Below are 26,886 nucleotides of genomic sequence, written 5' to 3'. Positions count from 1 at the left end.
AGGCCATGAAGGTGATAAAGGGCCTGGAGCATCTCCCCAGTGTGGAAAGGCTGGGTGACCTGGGTCTGTTCAGCCTTAAGGAAAGAAGACTAAGAGGGGGTCTGATCAGTGTTTATAAATATCTTAAGTGTGGGACATGGCCAACCTCTTGTCAGCGGTCTGTGGGGACCGAAGAAGGGGAAATGGCCATAAACTGGAGCATAGGAAGTTCCGCACCAAAATCTAAGGAACTTCTTCACATCGAGGATGAAGGAGCGCTGGTGCAGGCTGCCCAGGGAGGCTGTGGATTCTCCTTCTCTGGAGATATACCACAGCCGCCTGTACGCCCACCTGTGCAGCCTGCTGTAGGGAGCCCGTTTTGCAGGGGGGTTGGACTCAATGATCTCTGGCGGTCCCTTGCAACCCCAGTTCTGTGATGCTGTGATTTTATTTGTTGCTTCTCGCAGCAGTACAGTGTTTCAGAAGAGAGAAAAGCATGGCGGGCATCAACTGGATTTCTGTGGTTGCTAAAGCTGTGCTGAGAACTGGGCTGACTCTTGCACCTGGAAATGCACGCAACGTCTGCAGACACAGAGGAATAACTTTTCCCTGCAGGTTGAGCTTGTCTAAGGTAGGTGATTGCTGGGTGAGCTTCTGCTTTAAAGCATCAGGCTGTACAAAGAAGGAGATGTTAAAAGCTAGGTTGCCCGTTCTTTTGGACCTAGTTGATTTTTTAGCAAGGAAAGGTTGGAGGTGCTGTTTGCTAATGGAAGATGGAGAGAGGAAAATCAAGGGAAAGGCCCGCTGTGCACAGCCGCTGCATCGCATCTGTTCCGCTCTGCCCTGCGCAAAGGAGGAGCAGCTCAGCAGGCTTGGCCTGGGCCATGGAAGGGAGCCTACGGACATCTGGACCGACCCCAAAGGAGCTGGTTCTGCAGGTTGGTTGTTTTCTGCTGTTTGTCTCACATTGTGTTGCTCAGGGGTGGATTTGTTCATGATCAGTGCTAACAGGAAAGTTGCGCGGCATTTTTGTTTCAGCTGTCCCAGTGCTCTGATCCCTTGCTGCTGGGATGGGGCGTTTGCAGAAGGATGCACGTGCTGATGTCCAGCCAGGCTTTGGGGATGAGTCTACATAGCAGGGTATGTCTGGCAGGACTGAGGCGTGGGGACCAGGCCAGGTCAAATCCAGTGCACTTTGCTGTCATTCTTTAGTGCTTGCTTTTGCTCAGGAGGGCGGGTGGTGAACCTTATGAACCAATGCCTGCAGACGGGGTTTGCGGAGAAAGAGGTCCTGCAGGCCTGGTGTGGCAGCCACGGAGCTGTAGCGAGGCGGCATCCGTGTAAAACACCAGAAATCCACGGGGGTGTGAAGGTGAGCTGTGGGCTCCAGTAACACGGGAGGGAATGTGCATGCTCTGCACTTGGGTTTGGGCGCTTCTGTGTGTTTGGAGTGACTGTGACAGCACTGCTCGGTCAGTTTGAGTGTGTGGAACAAGCGTGACATCCTTTTTGACGGAGTCCTGTGAAAGGAGTCCTATGGATTTGAGGTCTGAGTTTAAGGCTGTGCGCATCGTCCAGGAGTTGGGGTAGGAGATGAGGCAAGGAAAGCTGGGGTAGGAGGATGAGGCTCAGGACCAGGAACCTCTTCATCGGTACAAACTCCCGCTGTTCTCTTTTTGGATTAGGAATCCATGTGGGTTTTTTAATGAAGGACAGACTCATTGTGCAGCTTGCGAATGAATTCATTCTCGCCTGGTGTTTATTGGTGGTGTTCCCTAGGTGGAGCTGCAGTTGAAATGGACGCTTTGTGATCTGGTGCCCTCTGGCGCGCTCAGATGAGCTCAGTTGGCCAGGCCTGGCTCTTGGTTGGTGAGCTGTGCCCAAGGTCGGAGAGTTGGCTCTTGCTGGCTTGGAGACGTGTCTTCCAGTTGCACGCTGTGTTCTTTCTGTTGTGTTGAGCTCTTGAGCTCCAGCCCTAACTGAGGATGCAAGCGCTACCGCGGAAGGAAGGGTTGAGATTGGAAGTGCAGTGCAAAGGACTGGAGCCAGCAGGAGCAGGGCAGTGATGATCCTCCTGTACTCAGCACCGGTGAGTCCTCACCTCGAGTACTGCGTTCAGTCCTGGGTCCCTCACTGCATGAAGGACATTGAAACCCTGAAATGTGTCCAGAGAGGAGCAATGAAGCTGTGAGAGGTCCAGAGCACCAGTCTTACGGGGAGCGGCTAAGGGAACTGGGATTATTTAGTCTGGAGAAGAGGAGGCTCAGGGAAGGCCTTCTCACTCTCTGCAGTTAGCTGAAGAGAGGTTATGTCGAGGTGGGGGTCGTCCTCTTCTCCTGTGTAAGTAGTGATAGGCTAGAGGGAATGGCCTCAAGTTGCACGAGGGGAGATTCAGGTTGGATGTGAAGAAAAACGTCTCCACAGGAGAGGTCAGACGCCGGAACGGGCTGCCCAGGGAGGTGATATTGTTACTGTCCCTGCAGGTGTTCAAGGAGCATTGGATGTTGTACCGAGCGACGTGGCTGAGCGGGAAATGGTGGTGGTAGGTGGGTGGTTGGACTGGATGATCTTGGAGATCTTTTCCAGCCTTGCTAATTCTATGGTTCTATGAAAGGCATCTGCTGGGTGAGTGCTTTGCTGGGTGAGCAGGCAGCTGTTGCCACATCCACGGGGATGGGAGGCTTTTTAACCTTAACCTTGTCTTTCATGTCTGGTGCCCAGTAAGTCATGTTGTTTTAAAGCAGCATCTCGATTTCTGCAGCCACCAGAGCTCTCCCCCATGCTTCTCCCTGTGACGTGAGACCGCGTCGAAGGCCTTGCAGAAGTCTGGGTGGGTGAAGTCAATTGCTCTTTCTTTCCCCCCCAGTGCTGGAAATGGCGGGGAACGGGACTGTGGGACGTCCCAGCAGTGGGTTCCTACCTCAGCAGAACCGAACGGCTGTTCTGGTCCATGTATGTGGAGTGAATCTGACACTAATTAGAGGAATGAGGGGCCTGTGAGCAAAAAGAACGTGCCGCGCTTTGTGGTGCGAGATGTTCTCTGAGCTGCTGCTACTAACAGGGCCCAGAATGCTTCCTTTTTGAAGGGGAGAGGTTTAGCAAGGATTTTTTAGATGGAAATAGTTCATCACGTATTTCCTTTTCATTGACCTTTCATGCTGCTTCTTGAAGAGTTACCTTTGGATACTAAATTGATATTCTAAATTACTATATTCATATAACCTAAATTTTCTCTTCTTCTTTCCTTGAGCTCCCCTTTAGGTATCGAAAGGCTGTTAGCAGGTCACCTCGGCGCCTTCGCTCCTCCGCGCTGAGCAGCCCCAGGTCTCTCAGCCTGTCCTTGGAGGAGAGGTGTTTGATCCTTTGGTTCTTTGTGTTTTGGGGCCGTCCTCTGGATGTGCTCCAACGGGTCCGTGTCCCTTCTGCCCTGAGGACTCTTCCTATGGACACAGCGCTCCAGGAGAGGCCTCTTCAGCACAGGGCAGAGGGGCAGGATCACCTCTCCTCACCTGCTGACCGGAGCCTGTCTGGGTCCGTCTGGCTGGCGTCCCGTCCCTCTGCTGTGTCGCTGCCCCCCACAGCTCGGTGTGGTCAACAAATTTTCTGAGGGTGCGCCCGACCCCACCGGTGCTGTCACTGATGAAGACATTGAAGAGTCCCGGCCCCAGCACGGACCCCTTTGGGACGCCACTCGCCACCAGTCGCCATCCAGACGAGGAGCCACTGAGCGCCGCTCTCTGGACTCGATCCCGCGGCCGGTTCTTTGTCCATCGAACAGTCCACCCATCGCATCCGTATCTTTGCAACTTGGAGAGAAGGATGTTGCGGGACATTGCGTCAAAGGCCTTCCTGAAGTGCAGGTGGATGATATCAGTGGCTCTTGGCTCGTCTGTTGATGCAGTGACACCGCCATAGGCAGCCGCCAGGTTGGTCGAGCAGGATTTAGCCTTGGTCCTCTGGATGCTCCAACAGGTCCGTGTCTTTTCTGCACCAAGGACTCTACACCTGGGCACAATCCCCAGAGATGGGATTATGCAGAATATAGTGTGAGATAAGGGAGCCTCCTTACTTCACAAGTCCTACAGGAGCTAATGAGAGCTTTAGGAATGAAGTGGGAGTTCCGTACTCGCTGGCCCCCTCCTTCTTCAGGGAAAGCAGAATGAATCAATCAGATGCTGAAAAAGCGCTTGTCAAAATTGATTTTAGAGACCAAATTAGCGTGGACAAAGTGTTTACCTTTAGCCCTTGTCAGAATATGAACCGCTCCCAGCAAAGGCTTAGGAGTATCACCATACAAAGTGCTGTTTGGGTGCCGTACTTGGGAGGGAGGGGTGAGATGCCCACTCTTGAAACCTGGGATAAGTTTCTTAAGCACTCCACGCTCGGGTTGTCTGCTTCTCTGTTATCCCTCAAGGAACACGGACTGTTGGCTCGAGCTCCACCTCTGGAATTTCTAGTAGCCTCATTCCGTGCTGTAGGCTGGGTCCTAATACGCACGTGTAAGGAATCAAAGCTTCAGCCTGAGTGGGAAGGACCATTTCAGGTGCTGCTGGATGTCGTCTACCTTGACTTCAGCAATGTTTTTGTTACAGTCTCCCATGACATCCTGGTAATGAAGCTGAGAAAGTGTGGGATGGATGAGTGGATAATGGTGTGGGCTGAGAACTGGTTTACTGGCTGAGCTCAGAGGGTGGTGATCAGCGGTGCAGGAGTGCAGTTGGAGAGCTGTGAGTGGCGGTGCTCCCTGGTTGGTGCTGGGTCTGGTTGTGAAAGGTAGGTTGTATTTTTGCAGTAGAAGCTTTTGGTATTTTCTGTATGTAGTATTGGCCTTTCCTGAACTTATAACCCTCCTGTGAAATAGCTGTTTTCCTTCCACTAAGAAAGTTGCTGATCAGAGTAGAAAGTTAAAGATTTGGGGTGTTCTGACTGGGGTAGAATTGAGCTAGGCACAAAATAAGGCAAATATGCAGGGTGGAGAAAGAGAGCGTAGGACAGAACGCATATGCTCACTCTTGGAAATATGGCCCTCGTATCTCCATGGAGAAGTACAAAACATACCAAAAAACAACAGGTTGGTAATGGACCTTATATGGAAAAGCATCATAGCAACAGCGTCGGGGAGATTGTGAGCCTGAGACGCTCAACCAAGGAGTGAGTGCCAGGAGAGCATTACCTGTGTTGGGTTTAGAGCATAGAATGGAATGAATTTCACTGACTGGTGCGCAGTTTCTCCCTTGCTAATAGGGGACGTGAGCCCATTATTGCAATAAGGAATAAACTTTGCAGCTACCACTAAGATCCTTGCCTAAGCTGAAATTTTTGAGTGTTTCTCACATGGTCTTGTTCAATATCTTCGTCAGCTCCCTTGGTGAGGGGATGGTGTCCACCCTCAGTAAGTACACTGATGAGACAAAGCTGGGAGAAGTGGTTGGCACACCAAAAGGCTGTGCTGCTATTCAGCAAGACCAGGACAGGCTGGAGAGCTGGGCAGTATCAAACCAGATGAGATGCAATGAAAGCAAGTGTCGAGTCTCGCACCTGGGAAGGAATAGCTGCAAGTATCAGTACAGGCTGGGACGTGAGCTGCTGGAGAGGAGCTGTGCAGAGAAGGACCTGGGTGTCCTGGTGGATGACAGGTTGGCCACGAGCCAGCAGAGTGCCCCGATGGCCAAGAAGACCAATGGGATCCTGGGGTGCATTAAAAGGAGTGCGGCCAGCAGAGCAAGGGAGGTGATCCTCCCCTTCTGCTCCGCCTTGGTCAGGCCTCACCTGGAGTACTGCATCCAGTTCTGGGCTCCCCGATACAAAAATGACAGGGATCTCCTGGAGAGAGTTGAGCAGAAGGCCATGAAGGTGATAAAGGGCCTGGAGCATCTCCCCAGTGTGGAAAGGCTGGGTGACCTGGGTCTGTTCAGCCTTAAGGAAAGAAGACTAAGAGGGGGTCTGATCAGTGTTTATAAATATCTTAAGTGTGGGACATGGCCAACCTCTTGTCAGCGGTCTGTGGGGACCAAAGAAGGGGAAATGGCCATAAACTGGAGCATAGGAAGTTCCGCACCAAAATCTAAGGAACTTCTTCACATCGAGGATGAAGGAGCGCTGGTGCAGGCTGCCCAGGGAGGCTGTGGATTCTCCTTCTTTGGAGATATACCACAGCCGCCTGTAGGCCCACCTGTGCAGCCTGCTGTAGGGAGCCCGTTTTGCAGGGGGGTTGGACTCAATGATCTCTGGCGGTCCCTTGCAACCCCAGTTCTGTGATGCTGTGATTTTATTTGTTGCTTCTCGCAGCAGTACGGTGTTTCAGAAGAGAGAAAAGCATGGCGGGCATCAACTGGATTTCTGTGGTTGCTAAAGCTGTGCTGAGAACTGGGCTGACTCTTGCACCTGGAAATGCACGCAACGTCTGCAGACACAGAGGAATAACTTTTCCCTGCAGGTTGAGCTTGTCTAAGGTAGGTGATTGCTGGGTGAGCTTCTGCTTTAAAGCATCAGGCTGTACAAAGAAGGAGATGTTAAAAGCTAGGTTGCCCGTTCTTTTGGACCTAGTTGATTTTTTAGCAAGGAAAGGTTGGAGGTGCTGTTTGCTAATGGAAGATGGAGAGAGGAAAATCAAGGGAAAGGCCCGCTGTGCACAGCCGCTGCATCGCATCTGTTCCGCTCTGCCCTGCGCAAAGGAGGAGCAGCTCAGCAGGCTTGGCCTGGGCCATGGAAGGGAGCCTACGGACATCTGGACCGACCCCAAAGGAGCTGGTTCTGCAGGTTGGTTGTTTTCTGCTGTTTGTCTCACATTGTGTTGCTCAGGGGTGGATTTGTTCATGATCAGTGCTAACAGGAAAGTTGCGCGGCATTTTTGTTTCAGCTGTCCCAGTGCTCTGATCCCTTGCTGCTGGGATGGGGCGTTTGCAGAAGGATGCACGTGCTGATGTCCAGCCAGGCTTTGGGGATGAGTCTACATAGCAGGGTATGTCTGGCAGGACTGAGGCGTGGGGACCAGGCCAGGTCAAATCCAGTGCACTTTGCTGTCATTCTTTAGTGCTTGCTTTTGCTCAGGAGGGCGGGTGGTGAACCTTATGAACCAATGCCTGCAGACGGGGTTTGCGGAGAAAGAGGTCCTGCAGGCCTGGTGTGGCAGCCACGGAGCTGTAGTGAGGCGGCATCCGTGTAAAACACCAGAAATCCACGGGGGTGTGAAGGTGAGCTGTGGGCTCCAGTAACACGGGAGGGAATGTGCATGCTCTGCACTTGGGTTTGGGCGCTTCTGTGTGTTTGGAGTGACTGTGACAGCACTGCTCGGTCAGTTTGAGTGTGTGGAACAAGCGTGACATCCTTTTTGACGGAGTCCTGTGAAAGGAGTCCTATGGATTTGAGGTCTGAGTTTAAGGCTGTGCGCATCGTCCAGGAGTTGGGGTAGGAGATGAGGCAAGGAAAGCTGGGGTAGGAGGATGAGGCTCAGGACCAGGAACCTCTTCATCGGTACAAACTCCCGCTGTTCTCTTTTTGGATTAGGAATCCATGTGGGTTTTTTAATGAAGGACAGACTCATTGTGCAGCTTGCGAATGAATTCATTCTCGCCTGGTGTTTATTGGTGGTGTTCCCTAGGTGGAGCTGCAGTTGAAATGGACGCTTTGTGATCTGGTGCCCTCTGGCGCGCTCAGATGAGCTCAGTTGGCCAGGCCTGGCTCTTGGTTGGTGAGCTGTGCCCAAGGTCGGAGAGTTGGCTCTTGCTGGCTTGGAGACGTGTCTTCCAGTTGCACGCTGTGTTCTTTCTGTTGTGTTGAGCTCTTGAGCTCCAGCCCTAACTGAGGATGCAAGCGCTACCGCGGAAGGAAGGGTTGAGATTGGAAGTGCAGTGCAAAGGACTGGAGCCAGCAGGAGCAGGGCAGTGATGATCCTCCTGTACTCAGCACCGGTGAGTCCTCACCTCGAGTACTGCGTTCAGTCCTGGGTCCCTCACTGCATGAAGGACATTGAAACCCTGAAATGTGTCCAGAGAGGAGCAATGAAGCTGTGAGAGGTCCAGAGCACCAGTCTTACGGGGAGCGGCTAAGGGAACTGGGATTATTTAGTCTGGAGAAGAGGAGGCTCAGGGAAGGCCTTCTCACTCTCTGCAGTTAGCTGAAGAGAGGTTATGTCGAGGTGGGGGTCGTCCTCTTCTCCTGTGTAAGTAGTGATAGGCTAGAGGGAATGGCCTCAAGTTGCACGAGGGGAGATTCAGGTTGGATGTGAAGAAAAACGTCTCCACAGGAGAGGTCAGACGCCGGAACGGGCTGCCCAGGGAGGTGATATTGTTACTGTCCCTGCAGGTGTTCAAGGAGCATTGGATGTTGTACCGAGCGACGTGGCTGAGCGGGAAATGGTGGTGGTAGGTGGGTGGTTGGACTGGATGATCTTGGAGATCTTTTCCAGCCTTGCTAATTCTATGGTTCTATGAAAGGCATCTGCTGGGTGAGTGCTTTGCTGGGTGAGCAGGCAGCTGTTGCCACATCCACGGGGATGGGAGGCTTTTTAACCTTAACCTTGTCTTTCATGTCTGGTGCCCAGTAAGTCATGTTGTTTTAAAGCAGCATCTCGATTTCTGCAGCCACCAGAGCTCTCCCCCATGCTTCTCTCTGTGACGTGAGACCGCGTCGAAGGCCTTGCAGAAGTCTGGGTGGGTGAAGTCAATTGCTCTTTCTTTCCCCCCCAGTGCTGGAAATGGCGGGGAACGGGACTGTGGGACGTCCCAGCAGTGGGTTCCTACCTCAGCAGAACCGAACGGCTGTTCTGGTCCATGTATGTGGAGTGAATCTGACACTAATTAGAGGAATGAGGGGCCTGTGAGCAAAAAGAACGTGCCGCGCTTTGTGGTGCGAGATGTTCTCTGAGCTGCTGCTACTAACAGGGCCCAGAATGCTTCCTTTTTGAAGGGGAGAGGTTTAGCAAGGATTTTTTAGATGGAAATAGTTCATCACGTATTTCCTTTTCATTGACCTTTCATGCTGCTTCTTGAAGAGTTACCTTTGGATACTAAATTGATATTCTAAATTACTATATTCATATAACCTAAATTTTCTCTTCTTCTTTCCTTGAGCTCCCCTTTAGGTATCGAAAGGCTGTTAGCAGGTCACCTCGGCGCCTTCGCTCCTCCGCGCTGAGCAGCCCCAGGTCTCTCAGCCTGTCCTTGGAGGAGAGGTGTTTGATCCTTTGGTTCTTTGTGTTTTGGGGCCGTCCTCTGGATGTGCTCCAACGGGTCCGTGTCCCTTCTGCCCTGAGGACTCTTCCTATGGACACAGCGCTCCAGGAGAGGCCTCTTCAGCACAGGGCAGAGGGGCAGGATCACCTCTCCTCACCTGCTGACCGGAGCCTGTCTGGGTCCCTCTGGCTGGCGTCCCGTCCCTCTGCTGTGTCGCTGCCCCCCACAGCTCGGTGTCGTCAACAAATTTTCTGAGGGTGCGCCCGACCCCACCGGTGCTGTCACTGATGAAGACATTGAAGAGTCCCGGCCCCAGCACGGACCCCTTTGGGATGCCACTCGCCACCAGTCACCATCCAGACGAGGAGCCACTGAGCGCCGCTCTCTGGACTCGATCCCGCGGCCGGTTCTTTGTCCATCGAACAGTCCACCCATCGCATCCGTATCTTTGCAACTTGGAGAGAAGGATGTTGCGGGACATTGCGTGGAAGGCCTTCCTGAAGTGCAGGTGGATGATATCAGTGGCTCTTGGCTCGTCTGTTGATGCAGTGACACCGCCATAGGCAGCCGCCAGGTTGGTCGAGCAGGATTTAGCCTTGGTCCTCTGGATGCTCCAACAGGTCCGTGTCTTTTCTGCACCAAGGACTCTACACCTGGGCACAATCCCCAGAGATGGGATTATGCAGAATATAGTGTCAGATAAGGGAGCCTCCTTACTTCACAAGTCCTACAGGAGCTAATGAGAGCTTTGGGAATGAAATGGGAGTTCCGTACTCGCTGGCCCCCTCCTTCTTCAGGGAAAGCAGAATGAATCAATCAGATGCTGAAAAAGCGCTTGTCAAAATTGATTTTAGAGACCAAATTAGCGTGGACAAAGTGTTTACCTTTAGCCCTTGTCAGAATATGAACCGCTCCCAGCAAAGGCTTAGGAGTATCACCATACAAAGTGCTGTTTGGGTGCCGTACTTGGGAGGGAGGGGTGAGATGCCCACTCTTGAAACCAAGGATAAATTTCTTAAGCACTCCACGCTCGGGTTGTCTGCTTCTCTGTTATCCCTCAAGGAACACGGACTGTTGGCTCGCGCTCTGCCTCTGGAATTTCTAGTGTCCTCATTCCGGGATTTCTGTGGTTGGTAAAGCTGTGCTGAGAACTGGGCTGACTCTTGCACCTGGAAATGCGCGCAACGTCTGCAGACACAGAGGAATAACTTTTCCCTGCAGGTTGAGCTTGTCTAAGGTAGGTGATTGCTGGGTGAGCTTTTGCTTTAAAGCATCAGGTGGTACAAAGAAGGAGATGTTAAAAGCTAGGTTGCCCGTTCTTTTTGACCTAGTTGATTTTTTAGCAAGGAAAGGTTGGTGGTGCTGTTTGCTAATGGAAGATGGAGAGAGGAAAATCAAGGGAAAGGCCCGCTGTGCACAGCCGCTGCATCGCATCTGTTCCGCTCTGCCCTGCGCAAAGGAGGAGCAGCTCAGCAGGCTTGGCCTGGGCCATGGAAGGGAGCCTACGAACATCTGTACTGACCCCAAAGGAGCTGGTTCTGCAGGTTGGTTGTTTTCTGCTGTTTGTCTCACATTGTGTTGCTCAGGGGTGGATTTGTTCATGATCAGTGCTAACAGGAAAGTTGCGCGGCATTTTTGTTTCAGCTGTCCCAGTGCTTTGATCCCTTGCTCCTGGGATGGGGCGTTTGCAGAAGGATGCACGTGCTGATGTCCAGCCAGGCTTTGGGGATGAGTCTACATAGCAGGGTATGTCTGGCAGGACTGAGGCGTGGGGACCAGGCCAGGTCAAATCCAGTGCACTTTGCTGTCATTCTTTAGTGCTTGCTTTTGCTCAGGAGGGCGGGTGGTGAACCTTATGAACCAATGCCTGCAGACGGGGTTTGCGGAGAAAGAGGTCCTGCAGGCCTGGTGTGGCAGCCACGGAGCTGTAGCGAGGCGGCATCCGTGTAAAACACCAGAAATCCACGGGGGTGTGAAGGTGAGCTGTGGGCTCCAGTAACACGGGAGGGAATGTGCATGCTCTGCACTTGGGTTTGGGCGCTTCTGTGTGTTTGGAGTGACTGTGACAGCACTGCTCGGTCAGTTTGAGTGTGTGGAACAAGCGTGACATCCTTTTTGACGGAGTCCTGTGAAAGGAGTCCTATGGATTTGAGGTCTGAGTTTAAGGCTGTGCGCATCGTCCAGGAGTTGGGGTAGGAGATGAGGCAAGGAAAGCTGGGGTAGGAGGATGAGGCTCAGGACCAGGAACCTCTTCATCGGTACAAACTCCCGCTGTTCTCTTTTTGGATTAGGAATCATGTGGGTTTTTTAATGAAGGACAGACTCATTGTGCAGCTTGCGAATGAATTCATTCTCGCCTGGTGTTTATTGGTGGTGTTCCCTAGGTGGAGCTGCAGTTGAAATGGACGCTTTGTGATCTGGTGCCCTCTGGCGCGCTCAGATGAGCTCAGTTGGCCAGGCCTGGCTCTTGGTTGGTGAGCTGTGCCAGAGTCTGAGAGTCTGAGAGTCTGAGAGAGACCAGTGCTGAGCTGGTCAGAGAGTTGGCTCTTGTTGGCTTGGAGACGTGTCTTCCAGTTGCACGCTGTGTTCTTTCTGTTGTGTTGAGCTCTTGAGCTCCAGCCCATTTATGACTGAAGAGAATACATGTGCACCCTGCAATTTTATCTGCACAGAGAATCTTCTAAACGTCTCTGCATTTGTTCCTTTCTGGCACTGAGATGAAGCTGTGTGGAACTTAGGCTTGGATGAATTTTCAGTCGGGTGCAGGGACATGTAATGCTCATCCTAGATGTTGTGCTGGCAAGAACAGCACCGAGGTAAATTTCATAGGGTTGCATGGTATTTTTTTTTTTTTTCAGTCCTAACCATGGAAGTGTTACCCAGACAAAAGGAGCATTTGTCACCTGGGCTTTCTACAAATGACATAGACGGTGGAAGTCAGCATCCCAAACAGCCGCGAGAGCCCTGCCAAAGAATGGTGAGAGTTACCCTGGCAGGGTCCTTTGGAAACCTCAGGTCTCTGTAAGCTCCTAAGCTGTGTCGTAGCTCCTCCCGTGGTGCTGACTCAGCTCTCCCTGTCTTTTGTGTAGGAGAGCTAGACTTCAGCTCCTTCCTGTTTCCTGCCCATGTGCTCCCTGCTATGCCCGTGGCCCGGTGAGGTATTATTCCTCGCACCCTGCTTGGCACGTGTGGATAAGGGCCTCTGTTTACGCACGTTCATTTTCTGCTGGTGGTGTCAGGCTGAGTGACAGCTCACAGCTGAGCTGGTGGTTAGCGAGATGCATGATGATAGCAGTCCGGTGGTAGTTCTGTGTTTCTCCCGTCTCTTCCTTACAGGTGCAATAGGTCGGTGCTGTAACACGCCCTTGAACTGAAAAAAGGACTCCAGTGTGGATTTTCCATAGGCCCTGCACTGCAAGGTGCGCTGTTGGGAAGAAGTGTCCATCTGCCCAAGGGCAGGAAGGCCCCCGGAGGGACGGACTGAGGCCAGTTGTACGAGGCTCAGCAGGAGCAAGCGCCGGGTCCTGCGCTTTGGTCACGGCGACCCCGTGCCGGCTTCTCCAGGATTCGGCTGAGATGGAATTCCAACCGCCCAGTGACTGTAGAATGTTGGGGTGCCGCGTTGGAATATTCCGGTCTTGTGACGTCGTGGTCTTGCCTCCTCACCCTGTCATGGCGGAGCAGCCTGGTGGCCCTCAGTGATGTCACAAGCAGCTGGAATGAGGGGAGGAGCAGTGCGTGCTGCGTCCCTTCATTGGAGCGCTTGAGCTCTGACTGAGTAGCTCGCTGTTGCACTTGTGCATCGACTGAGTACCTTTGTTTTCACACCGTCTTGTGCAGCGTCTTGTAGGTAAGCTGAGAGAGCGTGGGAGAGACGGGTGGGCAGTGAGGGGTTGAGAACTGCTGGCTGGCAGAGCTCGTAGTGCCATCCTGCTTGGTCTTGACCATCAGACGTAATTTTCACCCAGTACGTGCATCCCAAAGCCATGCGTAGAGGCAGCATTTGTCTCATGGCTTTTCCCTCGCCTTCTTTGCTAAATTGTGCAAGCTCAGTGACCGGCTCTTTCTCTCTTCTCTCCCCGCCCTCTGCCTGCTCCCTTGGTGCAGCTTTCGCTCGCGGAAGATCAGAGCAAAGTGACAAGAAACAGCTGCGGGTTCAAGGCAGTTGTCTACCCGGTTCTGATCTCTTGCCAGGTACGTGCCACACTTTGTCCCCCCACGTGGTTTAGCAGCACTGCGTATAGTAACGCAGCCTCATCCAGCTTTGATGGGACACCGGTTCCGTGTGGTTTTTTTCCACTTCCCCTCCAGCTCAGCTCTCAGAAGGATGCTGTCTGTGGTGCGTTGACCAGCTAGTCTTAAGGAAACCAATCCCTTAGGCAAAGAGTCCTAGCCCCAGCTTGTGCAGAGCTGCACATGACCCAGGACACAAGCATGCGTGCTTCGGCTGTGTGAGTGTGCTGCCCAACAGCTGTGGGGAGCACAGCAGAGATGCAAGTAGAGGAAATCCACGTGCGAGGCTGCGGCCGGCGCTGGAGGTGCCGCTGGTGGGAGCGGGGGGCTGGGGAGCAGATCCACCCCCAGCAGTGACGCCTCTCACTGCCCTGCCGCTGCGCTGTCGGAGTGCTCCGAGCAAGTGCACCTGCTGCTTTGTGCCAGAGTCCCCATCTGCTAGCAGAGGGAGAGCCCTTGGTAAAATGCTGCCTAACGGGCTGTCCCATTTGAATTGGCTGAGCAAAGTGGTTGTTTCTAGAACACCTGCCTATGCCAGTGGGTGACTGAGGGTAGTTCTGAAGAAGTCCCTCCGTACTGCGGTGTGTGAACAGAGAAATTAAAGTGTGTTTCTTTTCAGTTCCAGCTTGTGGTGCCTGCTGTGATGGGCATTGCGTGCAGCGAGATCAGCCGTGGGCCTGACGTGGCGCAGATGGAGGTAGAGTATGAAGCTCTGATTGGTCTTTGTTCCCTGACTTGAGCCAGCAGAGTGAGCTGCAGATGTGCTCTCCAGCTTTTCAAGAGAGGGAGAGTCCTTGCGGCTCTATTGGTGTCCCTGAAGAGCTGCCCTAAAAGCTTTACTTCCTTGCTACGGGCATTGAGAGGGCCGTGAAAGTCGTAGTACTGACAGAATGAGGTCCGGCCTAATAAACGTGCAGAAGCATTTTCCCCATCCTGCCTGGATTTTGTCACCCAAAGACAAAGTGTTGTTCTCGTCTTCACCAAGTTAAAGGCAGGTGGTGCTTCTAGTGAGCCAAGGATTGGGTCAGTGGACCGGGTCCTGTGTCCAGCCCACGGCTGAGGTCTCCGGGCAGTGGGTTACAGGAAGTGAGCAGACTCTTACACTCCTCTTTGGCAAGCCAGTAGTGCAAGTGTGGCAAGTTTATAAAACTGCCGGAGCTGTCTCGGTTGTGGTGTTGGTCCTCTTAGTGTGGCCAGAGAGAGATGCATCTTTGCATTGCCTGGGGATACTGCTGCGCACCGGGAAGAGAAACAGCTGTTCTTAGACTTGCAGTTTCTTGTTAAGCGCTCGCGATAAGGACCGAATGCATCTCCTGCAGCTTTCTCTGCTGATGTGCTCCTCAGCCTGACATCCTCCTCGTTTGTCCTCAGCTCCTCACCGTGGCCTGTGCTCTCTGTTTCAGACTGAGACCAAGGGGAAGCCCCTGCTGGTCCGTGAGGAGTTCTCTCTTAATACTCCAGCTGTTGCTGCTGCTCACGTTATTAAGAGATACGTTGCCCAGGCACCGGATGAACTCTCCTTTGAGGTAAGCAGTGCAAGGCGTTCCTTGTTGTCGTGTACGGAAGAGCATTAGGCGTAAACGCATCAGGAACATTCTCTGACACCTTCAGGATGTTTGGTGCGGTGAAGCCCAGAAGATTCAGTTCCAGATCAGACTTGCGCTGGGTTGGATGCAGGGAGGGATTCAGCCAACTCTAGAATATGGCTTGATTTGGCATTTGAATCTTCTGATCAAACAGACACTGCCCAGTGTGGTAGCCTGGTCTCTGAATAAAGCGTGTAGATCTGTTCAGGAAGCCCCGCTGACTTATGCCTGCGGATTAATTGGAGCTCTCCCTTTGGCAGAGAGCCTGCTGCTTTTGAGAACCATTTCCTACTGAACAGCTGTATTCTCTGCGTTGTGTATCGTAGTGACTCTTCTACCTCCAGGTTCAGTTGTACAACGGCAGATGCCTTAAGAACTGCACTGGTGCAATTGCTCTCCAGCTCGACAGTATTTGGCAGTGCAGAAGAATGCAGTCGTTTGAGCTGTACTTTCCTCCCAGCCGTGCTGAAGCTGGGATTGACGTTGCAATCTCTTGCAGGTGGGAGACATCGTGTGCGTTATTGCTATGCCAGCAAAGGAGCTGAGCCCCTGGTGGAGAGGCAAGCATGGCTTTCAGGTAGGCACAAGCTTCAGGCTTGAGAGCGCAGCTTCGGTCAAGTCAGGAATCTCAGCTCAGAGCAGCTCTGCCTGCACAGGATGGCTGATGGATGTTAAAGGTTTCCCTGTGTCGGTGTCAGAGATGGTCTTTGTAGGAAACTGCCTCCTCAATTCACTTAGAAGCAAGAGCCTTCACAACATGCATTAGGTTGTGGCCACTGAACCGCCTCTTTGGAAATACAGCAGCTAAGACACGTGTTTCAGTGTCTCCGAGCATCTGTGTTTGCACCCATGCAGAACGTGAAGCTAGTGTCTTTTAGGAAGTCACTGCCTGTCATGCCGCGGTAGGGTAACAGACCTTCCGCGTGCTTGTTGCTCTGCTGGCTGCGGGACACTGGGTAGCTCGGAGCTGGGGGTCGCAGCTGCATCTCAGTCAGCAAGCAGGAATTTCATAGGCTGTGCTAACTCAGATAATATAGCTGCATCAATCGATCGTAATACGTAACTTCTGTATGAAGTCTTTCCCTCCAGGCACACTTGAGATTTAGGAGCGCGTAGCATACTTGTTCTCTCCTTGCTCCATTCGCAGTTTTATGGATACTTGGCTGCAAATGTTGAATAATTATTACTTTTCAGCAGGCCATTTTTCTGTTGGATAGTCTTAGGGAGCGTCCGGCAGGCACGTTCCGATGAAAATGTTACGTTTTACCAGTTCAGGCCTAAGAAACGCTGCCTTCAGTATTGCACCTCTCTTCTTCTTCTTCTTGTTACAGGTTGGATTTTTCCCTAGTGAGTGTGTGGAGCTCATTAAAGGAGAAATTCCGGAGTGCCTCATCAATTCAGTGCCAAAGCCAGGTACAGATGTTACATTTGATGGTGCAGGGAAGCAAAGTGGAGTCTTTTTTGGGGCGTGTTCCGTGTTTAATAGCTCCCTTATCCATCCCACGTTTTCCTCTGTGCTGACAATCCTTCACGCATACCACGGGGCGTATGGCTGGTGCTTTGTAGCAGTGAGAATGAGGGAGGGCAAAGGCAGTTCTCCTGCAAGTCAGTACGAGGCTGAGAACAGCCAGTGTCCCTGGTGGACAGATCAAGGTTTGGCTGTGCTGGTGGCACGCTTGATCAGAACGGGGCTTTTCAAGAGGATCTTTAATCCCCAAGTTGAGCAAGCTAAGCAAGAGGAGTGCATTAAGCTCCATCGGAACGCACAGAGATTTGGCCCAGTCCTCCTGTGTTTGTGACTGGACTTGGGGAAATCCTAAAATCCTCGTAGAATGGCTTGGGGTGGAAGGGAGCTGAAGGATCATCAAGCTCCAAACCCCTTCCTCAGGCTGGGCTGCCAGCCAAGCTCCACATTTAATGCGAGATGAGACCCCGCTGTCCAGGGCCTCCTCCAGCCTGGCCTTGGGCTCCTCCTGCAGGGATGGGGAGAATCCGTTTTTGTATGTACTTGTTGGTAATGTTCTTCTCGTTTTGACGTGCTCTGTAGAATGTGTTGTGCTCGGCCTCGTGCAACTGAGCCAAACCTGGAACGACCTGGTTTCTTCTTTTTGTTGTGCAGTGCCAAAGAAACGCGGCAAGCTCGTCACCTTCCTTCGTTCCTTGGTGAAGGCCCGCCCGAAGAAGCCGAAGGAGCGGGAGGTGGAGAAGGAACGGGTATTTGGCTGTGACCTGGGGGAGCATCTTCTCCACTCTGGTCGTGATGGTAAGGGACAGCCCATTGCTGAGGTTTTCCTCGGTTGGGTACCTAAAGATGAAAGGGAGATCGTATCTAGCAAGGGGCAGGTTGATAGCAGTGGAGAAACGGGTAATGGGAGTCGATGGCTGAAAGATAAACTGAGTAGATGATGGCTGAAAGACAAATGCTCCTAAGGGACACGCACGTTTGTATTTGCTTAAAGCAAAGCCTGTAAGCCAATCCCATGCTAGCCTGAAAACAGAGGAAGCCTTTTGGCCAAAGAGAGTGTCCTGCATCAATTTCCCAGCTCTTCCGGGCGTGAGACTTCCCACCTCCATTCCCGTGGGAGCTGTGATGGGACTTGCGGCGTCTCCGGCTTCCCCGGAATTACTTTCTCCAGGCTGATTCCTAGGTCCTGGCATTTCTTGAATGCCAAGAACACATCTTCGTCCAGTTTCCTCACCAGCTCCTGCAGAGGTGTCTCTGACAGCTTTCCCCTCTAAGGAAGAACCGAGCAGCAGCCTGGCTGGGCTTAGCGGATGGGCTGTGACGGGAGCGCAACCTGAACCAGGACTCGACTCAGAGCTCAACTAACCGCTGGCACATCTTCTTTAGTCCCCCAGGTCCTCCAGAGCTGCGCGGAGTTCATCGAGCAGCACGGCGTGGTGCAGGGGATATACCGCCTGTCTGGCGTCACGTCCAACGTCCAGAGACTCCGGTAAGAGCGCTGCGACTGACGCAGCTGTCAGCAGGGGCACGTGCCCTGTTGCGGGCGTTCAGAGGCCTGCGGGAAACGCCTTAGCAAAAAGAAAAGGTCACCTTTTGGAGACATCCCATCCGGCATGGCTCACGTGGTGCTGCTGACCGAGTGTGTGTTTTCTCCAGTACACCAGGAAGCCCTTCCGATTCTTGATCGTGTTTGGTGTAGCTTTTGACTTGTTTTCCTCTTTCTCAACCCCCTCTGCTCTGCCCGGTTTTGTGTCCTTCTCTCCAGCCATGAATTTGAGTCTGAGCAGGTTCCTGAGCTGACCGTCCGCGACACTCACAGCGTGAGCTCCCTCTGCAAGATGTACTTCAGGGAGCTCCCGAACCCTCTGCTGACCAACCAGCTGTACGACGAGTTCTCGGTAAGCACAGGGCAATGTCTTTCCTTACCTCTTCCCTGGGCCTCTTGGGAGATGGCTGCAGCAGTGCCCCAGCTCTGAGGCCCTTTTTCGGTTAGCCCCATCAGGTTTACTCGTGTGTCTTTGCCACATCCTGCACACCATGCTGATGCCACTTTTGGTGGTCCCAGGAGGTGGTTATTTCCATATTCACAATGCTTGCGAGAATTCCCAGTTGTGGTGGTTTTTTTTTTTGTTTTTTTTTTTCCTCCCCCAACTATTTATAGAACGGGACTGGGATTAGCAAAGTGTACTTGGAGATGAATGCCCACTGCGAGGAGCTGAGCTGCCCAACCAGGCTGTAAAGCGGCCTGGTGCTTGGACTCCTTGGCCTCAACGGCACCAGCTGCGTGCCGCTTTGCTCCCCAGAGGCCTCTTGGGAGGCCTAAAATCTGTCTCGGTGCTGCCCAACAGTGCACTATCCCCATGGTTCCCCACCCTGCGGCAGGTTTCTAGCCCGATTTGTGTCTCACTCCCTTTCTGCACTATTGCAGGGTGCTGTCGGTGCCGCTACAGATGAGGAGCGGCTGGTCAGAATGCAGGACGCCATCCAGCAGCTGCCCGCTCCTCACTACAGGTCAGTGCTGCCCTCAGCCTGCTGAGCTCAGCCCTGCTGCACTTCAGAGGGCAACGGTGCCATTCCAGGCCTTGTCTCACGCTAGCAACACGATGCCTGTGTATGCTGAAGCGGTTGAAGGCTCCACGGGGTGAATTTATTGGGTCAGTTCCTGGGCACGGCGGCACGCTTGGTGCAGCTGATGGCTGCGGCGGTGCCGTGCTGGGGCTTGGTGCTGCAGCGTGGCACTTAGTCAGGTTGGATCTACTTCGTCTTCAGTGACAGTAGCAGTAACAACAACCAGCATGAATTGAGGCTTGCTTTGTGAATCGCAGCACTTCATGCTGGTTGGTGCTGAACGTTTGCCTCTCTTGTTTTCCAGGACACTGGAGTACCTGATGAGACACTTGGCTCGTCTAGCTGGGAACTGCTCCGTCACAAACATGCACGCTCAGAACTTAGCCATTGTGTGGGCTCCAAACCTCTTAAGGTAAACTTCTTTTTCTGTTTCAACACAACGCTTAGATCTGTTCTCCACTGAAGTAAAGCAATCCTCCCTTTTTCTCCATCGAATGCGCTCTTCTCCTGTAAAACCTGTAGTAAGTGGCTGACAGCAGAGCAGAAGCCTGGACTGTTCTCCAACCTCACGGGCACAATTTCTAGATGACCATTCCTGCTCTCTTGTTTAGATGGGACTGGTGTGTCCTTGATCAGCCAGGGGAACTTCTTCAGTGGCATCGCTGATTGCCCACTGCGCAAGTCTCCAGAGAACAAATTTGACAGTTTTTGGCTGCAATGATTCAGACCTGGGGAAGCGATTTTGGAGAAATGACTCCTAAAACCTGCCTTTTCTACAGATCACAGCAGAACGAGTCTGCCTGCGCCAGCGGGAGAGCTGCCTGCATGGAACTGCAGACGCAGTCGGCTGTGGTGGAGTTCATCATCAACCACACAGACGTCCTCTTCTGCTCCAAATCCGAATCCGACATCGCAGATGGAGCAGGTGAGTGTCTTCCTGCATGAGCTTGATCTTGATCAGACACCTTGATCAAATGCAGGCCTTCTCCACGATCTTTGGAATACACTTCTACTATCGAGGGGACAGCAGACTTCTGGGCTTAGGTTAGAATACGGCATCCTGTTGCCGGATGCTGAGAGAATGTGCAGGCCCAAACTTTACAAGGAGAAAACTGTCACCGTCATTATGATGTTTTGCACGCAGGTGAAGCTTGATGAACGTGTGGCAGCGAAGCTCTCTGAGTTCCCTGCCTCCGTTTTCTAGGGGTTTTGTTTGCCTGTTTCGATACAGTGAGCTGCTCTTCATTACGACCGTGTCCTTTGCCATAAACACACCTCTGACCACATGGTTATTTTGAGCTCCTCTTCTTCCAGTGGCTCGGATAAGCAAGTCTGAGAAAAATACAGCACCTCCCCCAGAACTGTGATGGCCGCTTTCTGATCCTCGCTCTTACCTGTGGTTTTCCCTTACAGGGCCCAGTTCTCCCTCAGGGCCCAAGTCTGTGTGGGTGTCTTCTCCTGCCACAGAGCTGCTCACCCTGCAGGAGGCACAGGCACGGAGGCGAGGCCACAGCAGCTCTCCCCTCATGACGCAGAGCAGGGACATAGAAGTGGAAGAGGGCCCCGCAGCTGTGCAGGGCAAATTCCACACAATCCTCAACTTTCCATCCAAAAGGTAAAGAGGACTTTCTTTCTTTCTTTTCCAGCACCTGTCATCATTGTTTGCGTGGGTTGTTGTGCTTGTTTCTTTTTTTTCCCATTATTTCTCGTGCCAAAACTTGCTGAAACAAAATTAAACTGATGGTGCCTGAAGTGTTGCAGTGAATCTCTACTCCCTTTGGACTCTGAGATTCAACTAATATCCAGGTGCCCACCGGGCTCAGTTTAGCCTCACAACGGTGCCGTTCCTTCCTTGCTGGGCAGGCAGTCACGAGATGTAGAAAGCCACGCTGACATCTACCCTGGCCTGTGCTGGCTGTACCTGGAAAGGTTGGGGTTTTCCAGATTTCAGGGCCTCATGCCTGAAACCAGTTCCAGTTCTCCTCTAAGCAGAGCTGTTGGTCAGACCTGCTGGCACTAGAAACTAAACATGGCAGGGAGATGGGGCCGATGAGGTGTCAATGTCAGAGTCAGAGATGCTTTGGAACTTCCCTTGTGGCTGCACGGTTCCTCAGAAAGCACTTACGCCTGCCAGCTCAATCAAAGCCATCCCTTAGATGCTGTCCTGTACAGCCGTGGAGCCTTTGCTCACATGCTCCGCATCTGGCTTGACACAGCTTAGGGGAATTTAGCCAGCAAGACTTCAGGGCTGAGCTATAGGAATGGAACCATCCTCAACTGCTTGAAAGGGAGCGAGTTTCTAAGCTGTGTTTCAGCAGAAACCAGGCAATGCCAGGAGCAAGCAGCTGTTGGCAAGAGCTCAGTGCTGCAGCTCTTCCCTCACCCTGCACCACACACGACTCACACCATTCCCTGTTTCCTCTCTCCAGACAAAGTCCAGCCGGCAAGATGAAGGAATCACCAGCTGGCTCTGGGTGTTCCTGCTTCAGCCTAAGAAAACCATCCTCTGTGGCCAAACGCCAACTGCAGCGCCGTCCCAGGGAGCCCTCAGAGACAGAAGTCGTAGGGTTGGCAGGTAAGGGTGCAAGTCCAGCTTTCCAGTGGGCTTGATTCTCCTCCTAGCGTTCATACCTAACATGTTCAGTTCATTCCTGATCAGGAACCACTTTGCTAATTCAGCTTGTGAAAGTTTGGCACTAACCCGTGTCTGTCCTTCCCTAGGTGAATCGAGCCCTTGTCAACTCAGAAGATCCAGAGCAAGTAGCGATGGTGCGCTGTGTGCTTCCCTGAATGGAGAGCTCTTAGGAAGCATGAATCACTGCGGTTCCGATGACAGCCTTCCACAGACCAACAGCAATGGAGAGAGGGAGCTCATCCAAGTTCATGCCCTCATTTCTCCCAGCTCTCCTGAAGATGCTGACCCGAGCCAGCCAGACACTGCAGTCACCAGCCTGGACTGTGACCCAGTGCCTCTGCAGTGCAGCCCAGCCCAAGCACAACCCGGGTGCCCCGACAGCAGCACCTCCATGGGGGAGCAGGTCAGCATCAGGGAGGAGAAGCCGAGCCTCGTGGAGGGGGACTTAGAATCAGGCCTCCAGCCCCAGACAGCGGGCAGCAGCACTCTGAGCGACTCTCTCCGTGATAAGGGAAGATGAGTCCCATCTTTACCCGGGACCTCTCACACCCTCCAGTCTTTATATAATAATAAAAGCACACTGGTGCTCAATCAACACCTCGCCTGCCTTCCAAGTCTTCATTCACAGGGACTGGGATGCATGCAGCAGAGAGCAAGGCTCCTCATCTTGCAAGGGGACGGCTGTGGGGTGCGTGCAGCAGAGCTCCGCGTTTGTTCGTGTTTTGTCTGCAGCGAGAGCTCTGCTACCATTTGGGATGGCAGCAAATACTCTCTAGCGTCCTGGGTGCTGCTCGAGATAATCCCGAGCCTCCTGGCTGTGGCTTTGTGATGCCTTTCAGGGCTTTCTGATGCATTTGGATGCCTCAGCTGCTCCCTAGCAACTCGCTCCTCCAGCCGTGTTCACTCCTGGCTCCCACTTAGGAGCTGGCTGTGCAGATCAGCTGCAGCTCCATCATCAGCGCGCTGAGGCAGGAGGAGCTCACCCTGACCAGCATCTGCCCCGCCCCAGCCTCCCGTTTGTCAGCGGCTGCCCCGCCCCTGCCCCTTCATTGGGCAGCGGCAGCGCTGCCCTGCACCAAAATCTAAGGAACTTCTTCACATCGGGGATGATGGAGCACTGGTGCAGGCTGCTCAGGGAGGCTGTGGATTCTCCTTCTCTGGAGATATTCCACACCCTCCTGGACACCCACTGTACGGGGCTGCTGAATCACGGCCTGAACCTTTGATTGATCAGTTGAGGCGAGCAATGAGTCAGCCATGGGAGCACAGGTGAAGGCAGTTCACCTGTGCTGCAGGAAGGGGTGGAGCCTGGCTCCACCTCTCCTAAACCCATTTAAGAGCTGACTGCCAGTGGGGAAGGGTTTCTCTGGAGATCCGCTCCATCAGGAGTTCATCTTGCGAGCCCAGGACAGGGTGAGTGACTTTCTCTCGTTTTCTCCAATATAAATTATATTAGCCAAGCTCCTGGATATGTATCTATACCATCTGTATATCCATTGATTAAATAATTGGTGAGCCAGGCAATTGTTTGCCAAATTCACTTTACATCATGTCTCTCTTATGGAGTTTCTATAAATGGGTCAAGGGGGAGAACACCATTCCCCTTGATAAAATGATCCCCGGGCAGATCCCAGGGTTTCTGGGATCTCCTTATTATCAAGTGGCAACTATAAGTGAGAATTGGGGTCCCCTGCGTACTTTGGGGAATATTTCCCCAGTACGCTTAACAGAATACTTTCAGGGACTGGACAAAGATGTTTTAACTACGAAAGAAAGGCAATTAGCTGCATCCACAGTGGCATGGCCACTGTTGAATGCTTTAAATCAAGCAGAGACAAGATCAGTTAACTTAGAAAATGAAAATCAGCTACTAAAAGCTCGGATTGACAAATTGGAGCAAGATCTTTATGTATTGACGGGGAAAAAAACAATTTTACAGTCTCTAGGTCAGGTCCGTAGTATTTCAATAGATGATAGTCATACCTCTGAAGTAGCGGACCTGGTTCAAGAGGAAAGCAGGAGTTCCTAATCAGACCTAGAGGTTCCAGTTATGGCGGATCCCCTGGAACTCCGTCCTATTATAACTCAAAAAAAACAAAAAAGGTGCAAGATAGACCAGCCGGGGTGCCCCCTGACCAATGGCCCCCTGCTGAAATGCATTTGCATGTGACAGCCAGACCATACACTCCTACTGAATTAATGGACCTGGTGCAGCAATTTCGGCAGAGGCCGAGAGAGAGTATACCTGCATGGCTGCTCAGGTTATGGGATTCAGGAGCAGAAAGTGTTATGGTTAATGGGCCAGAAATGGCAAAGCTGGCCATCATAACATTACATCCTGCTGTCAGGCAGAGACTATACGTTGCCATCCAGTATACCAATGAGAACCACTCAATAATAGATTGGTTAATGGCAGCATGCCAGATGGTCTGGCCAAATAAAACAGATATTCCCCTAAACATAGGACTATGGTCCTCCATGGAGGACCTTCAAAACTACATTCGCGAGTTAGGCATGAGAGAAGCAATATATGAAGATTCGTATGATAGCCCAGATATGATCAAGTTCTCGGCGGGCATGCGAGATTTAATTTTACAACAGGCCCCTTCCCACCTATATGGGACCTTGGTTTCGATATTAAACCCTCTGGTGACCTCAGAAGCCGTAGTTCAGCAGGCTGTTCAGATAGTAGCTGATCTGGGGAAGACAGAACGCCTACGGACTAGGCACAACATTCGGATGTTAGAAGAAGCTGAGGTCCTGCCGGTGACTAAAACCAAGACGCCGGCTATTCGAGCTCCTCGATTGGGACCCATAAGGGTTTCCCGAAAACAAATGTTTAATGACTTAATTCGAGCTGGGGTCCAATTTGCTAAGATTGACCGCCAGCCCAACCATGTCCTTCTCCAGCTTTGGAGACAGCTAAAGGACAATCAAAAATTTCAAAACTACCCTAAAAAACCAAGGGTAAGAATTATAGAGAGGATACCAACAACAGCATGGAACCTAGAAGACTTCATTGTTCCTAATAGGAAAAAAAAGCTGCCTCAAGTGTCTCAGGCCACGATGCCTGAGCCATCGGAAGCAAAAGAATTGGCCCTAGCACAGTTCATGGCATGACGGGGGATGTTAGTCCCCCTAGGGCCTCCAGACAGGACCGGAGGCCCTATGTAGAATTAACGATTTATTGGTCCCGAAAAAATATTCAGAGAGTTATGGCATTAGTGGACACTGGAGCAGAAACATCAATCATTTATGGAGATCCAAAGAAATTTCATGGAAACAGAGTGATGATTGGTGGTTTTGGGGGACAAACTATTCCTGTCACCCAAACATGGTTAAAATTGGGGGTTGGGCGTCTCCCACCCCAGGAGTATAAGGTATCTATTGCCCCAGTCCAGGAATACATCTTGGGCATAGATATTCTATGTGGTCTGGCTTTCCAGACAACCGTGGGAATGTTCAGACTCCGACAGAGATGTATTAGTATCCGGGCGGTGCAGATAATGTTAAGAGGCCATGCGAAACATGGGCCAATTTGAGGAGAGGTGTTTGATCCTTTGGTTCTTTGTGTTTTGGGGCCGTTCTCTGGATGTGCTCCAACGGGTCCGTGTCCCTTCTGCCCTGAGGACTCTTCCTATGGACACAGCGCTCCAGGAGAGGCCTCTTCAGCACAGGGCAGAGGGGCAGGATCACCTCTCCTCACCTGCTGACCGGAGCCTGTCTGGGTCCCTCTGGCTGGCGTCCCGTCCCTCTGCTGTGTCGCTGCCCCCCACAGCTCGGTGTCGTCAACAAATTTTCTGAGGGTGCGCCCGACCCCACCGGTGCTGTCACTGATGCAGATATTGAAGAGTCCTAGCCTCAGCTCGGTGCTCTTTCCCAGCAGAGAGGTGAGACTGTTATGTTGTAGGTGCCAGGATCGTTCTTTCTTCCCTTGTTAAAAATGGGTGTCATGCTGCCTTTTTTCCATTCATCAGGGACTTCACCTGATTGCCATGACTTTTCAAATACCGCTGAGAGTGGCTTGGCGACGACATCACCAAACTCCCTTACGACTCTGCCATGCGTCTGATCGGGTCCCAAAGACTCCTGGATTTCCGGTTCTACAGGCGGGCTGGAGCCTGGTCTTTGCTCACCGTGTGGGATTGGGAGGGGGGTGGCCGGGGTGGCGTTGCTTCCTCAATTCCCACCTACCAAATGTAATACTTGAGGGCTATGTGGTGAGCAGTTGGAGAAGATGGAGGTGCAAATGTCAAGTCCCTCCGCCTTCTCCTTGTCTGCTCCCAGCCACAGTGGTGCTGGTAAGCAGCATTGTGTGCAGAGCACAGCTGCCTTGCGCAGAGAACGCAGCACTGCAGTGCACTTTTGTGCTGGAGGCGCTGCCTTGCACGCGCGGGACAGCGCCTTCGTCACTGTATTGCTTTCAGCAGGCGGTGGCAGGGAACCACAGTGCTCTAGTGGTGTAACAGCTGCAGCCAGAAAGCTGTGGCTTTTCATGAGAGCAGAGAGAAAGAGAAAGCTTCATCTCCTGGAACGCCCTGACTTTGCTGACTGGCTGCTGGTTGCCCAAACTAGTAAGGACAACGTACCCCCACCAACGTTTACCCGTTGCTTGCTGCAATGTAGAGCTCCCAAAGGAGCTCGTTACTGTGTTGTAGGGTACTCTGCAGTCTGCCTGTTTTCTTTCTCCTGAGCTCTTGACTCTGGCCTTTCCCTGCAGGCTTGCCCTTGCCTTGGCTTTCCTTTGGGCGTTCCCTGCGGCGTTTCCTTTGCCCTTGCCCTTTCCTTGGCAATTCTCTGCAGTGCTTTCCTTGCCTTTGCCTTTGCCCTGGGTGTTCTGCTTGCCTTTGCCTCACTGGGATTGGCTGGGAGGCGGCATTAATTTTCTTCTTGTCCTGAACCCCAAGCTTCACGGGAGCTCTGAAGATAAGCATATCTATCCACAGTGTAGCTCTAAACCTAACGCTTTTGGCAGTGGGTTAAGAGCCTGGGGGTTTCTCCAAACAGCATTGTTAGCTATCCTGTCTCTGGAATGCAGGGTAGCGTGCTGGATGGTAAAGCCACCAATTAACAGAGAAGCAGCAGATTGGTGGGTGGAGTTCTGGAGTTGTAGCTGATAAGACAACCGGCTGCAGTGAGTCAAGCATCCTTCAGCTTGATCCAGGTCAAAGAGTGCACAGCCAGAAAGTCATGCGGCCTTCGTCAGAAGAGCAGCAGATGACCCCTGAGAGATACCACGCATGTGTC

At 52.4% G+C, this 26,886-nt stretch overlaps 2 protein-coding genes across 6 annotated transcripts in view; both read left to right on the top strand.

Annotated features, from left to right (window-relative positions):
• The window catches only part of LOC109364849 (rho GTPase-activating protein 32-like), a 33,710-nt gene extending 11,476 nt beyond the window's left edge, over nt 1–22,234 (top strand). The window contains exons 4-34 of one of the 5 annotated variants that reach the window (XM_085214593.1): nt 447–610; nt 705–917; nt 1,018–1,119; nt 1,247–1,351; nt 1,665–2,604; nt 2,741–2,809; nt 3,230–4,752; nt 6,268–6,431; nt 6,526–6,738; nt 6,839–7,172; nt 7,580–8,346; nt 8,562–8,630; nt 9,051–10,389; nt 10,496–10,696; nt 10,797–11,130; nt 12,011–12,129; nt 12,242–12,310; nt 12,489–13,002; nt 13,260–13,346; nt 13,464–13,491; nt 14,005–14,082; nt 14,789–14,911; nt 15,471–15,548; nt 16,303–16,384; nt 17,091–17,234; nt 17,823–17,925; nt 18,202–18,334; nt 18,865–18,947; nt 19,309–19,416; nt 19,784–19,929; nt 20,418–20,623. In XM_085214593.1, coding sequence (XP_085070719.1) covers nt 13,480–13,491; nt 14,005–14,082; nt 14,789–14,911; nt 15,471–15,548; nt 16,303–16,384; nt 17,091–17,234; nt 17,823–17,925; nt 18,202–18,334; nt 18,865–18,947; nt 19,309–19,416; nt 19,784–19,929; nt 20,418–20,623 — 1,296 coding nt within the window. In that variant the 5' untranslated portion in view covers nt 447–610; nt 705–917; nt 1,018–1,119; ... (15 more) ...; nt 13,260–13,346; nt 13,464–13,479. Of the gene's footprint in view, nt 1–446; nt 611–704; nt 918–1,017; nt 1,120–1,246; nt 1,352–1,664; nt 2,605–2,740; nt 2,810–3,229; nt 5,276–6,267; nt 6,432–6,525; nt 6,739–6,838; nt 7,173–7,579; nt 8,347–8,561; nt 8,631–9,050; nt 10,390–10,495; nt 10,697–10,796; nt 11,131–12,010; nt 12,130–12,241; nt 12,311–12,488; nt 13,003–13,029; nt 13,120–13,259; nt 13,347–13,463; nt 13,604–14,004; nt 14,083–14,788; nt 14,912–15,470; nt 15,549–16,302; nt 16,385–17,090; nt 17,235–17,822; nt 17,926–18,201; nt 18,335–18,864; nt 18,948–19,308; nt 19,417–19,783; nt 19,930–20,417; nt 20,624–21,433; nt 21,580–21,725 lie in introns of those variants that run through there. The other 4 variants (XM_085214590.1, XM_085214591.1, XM_085214592.1 and 1 more) reach the window with 4 other exon arrangements.
• Nucleotides 22,235–23,168: 934 nt separating this feature from the next.
• On the top strand, nt 23,169–25,066 carry LOC146542081 (uncharacterized). The gene has a single exon (XM_085214597.1). The coding sequence runs from the start codon at nt 23,794–23,796 to the stop codon at nt 24,757–24,759; it is 966 nt and encodes a 321-aa protein (XP_085070723.1). The 5' UTR covers nt 23,169–23,793; the 3' UTR covers nt 24,760–25,066.
• The last annotated feature ends 1,820 nt before the right edge of the window (nt 25,067–26,886 follow it).

The sequence above is a fragment of the Meleagris gallopavo genome, chromosome 32, assembly GCF_905368555.1.
Source record: "Meleagris gallopavo chromosome 32, MGAL_WU_HG_1.1, whole genome shotgun sequence".
Classification (NCBI taxonomy): domain Eukaryota; kingdom Metazoa; phylum Chordata; class Aves; order Galliformes; family Phasianidae; genus Meleagris; species Meleagris gallopavo.
Note: the sequence above shows the minus strand (reverse complement) of the source record. Positions and strands in the feature narration are given on the sequence as shown.

What these genes read in the sequence shown, in the direction of transcription:
- LOC146542081 (XM_085214597.1), top strand. Translation starts at nt 23,794, where the DNA reads ATGCATTTGCATGTGACAGCCAGACCATACACTCCTACTGAATTAATG.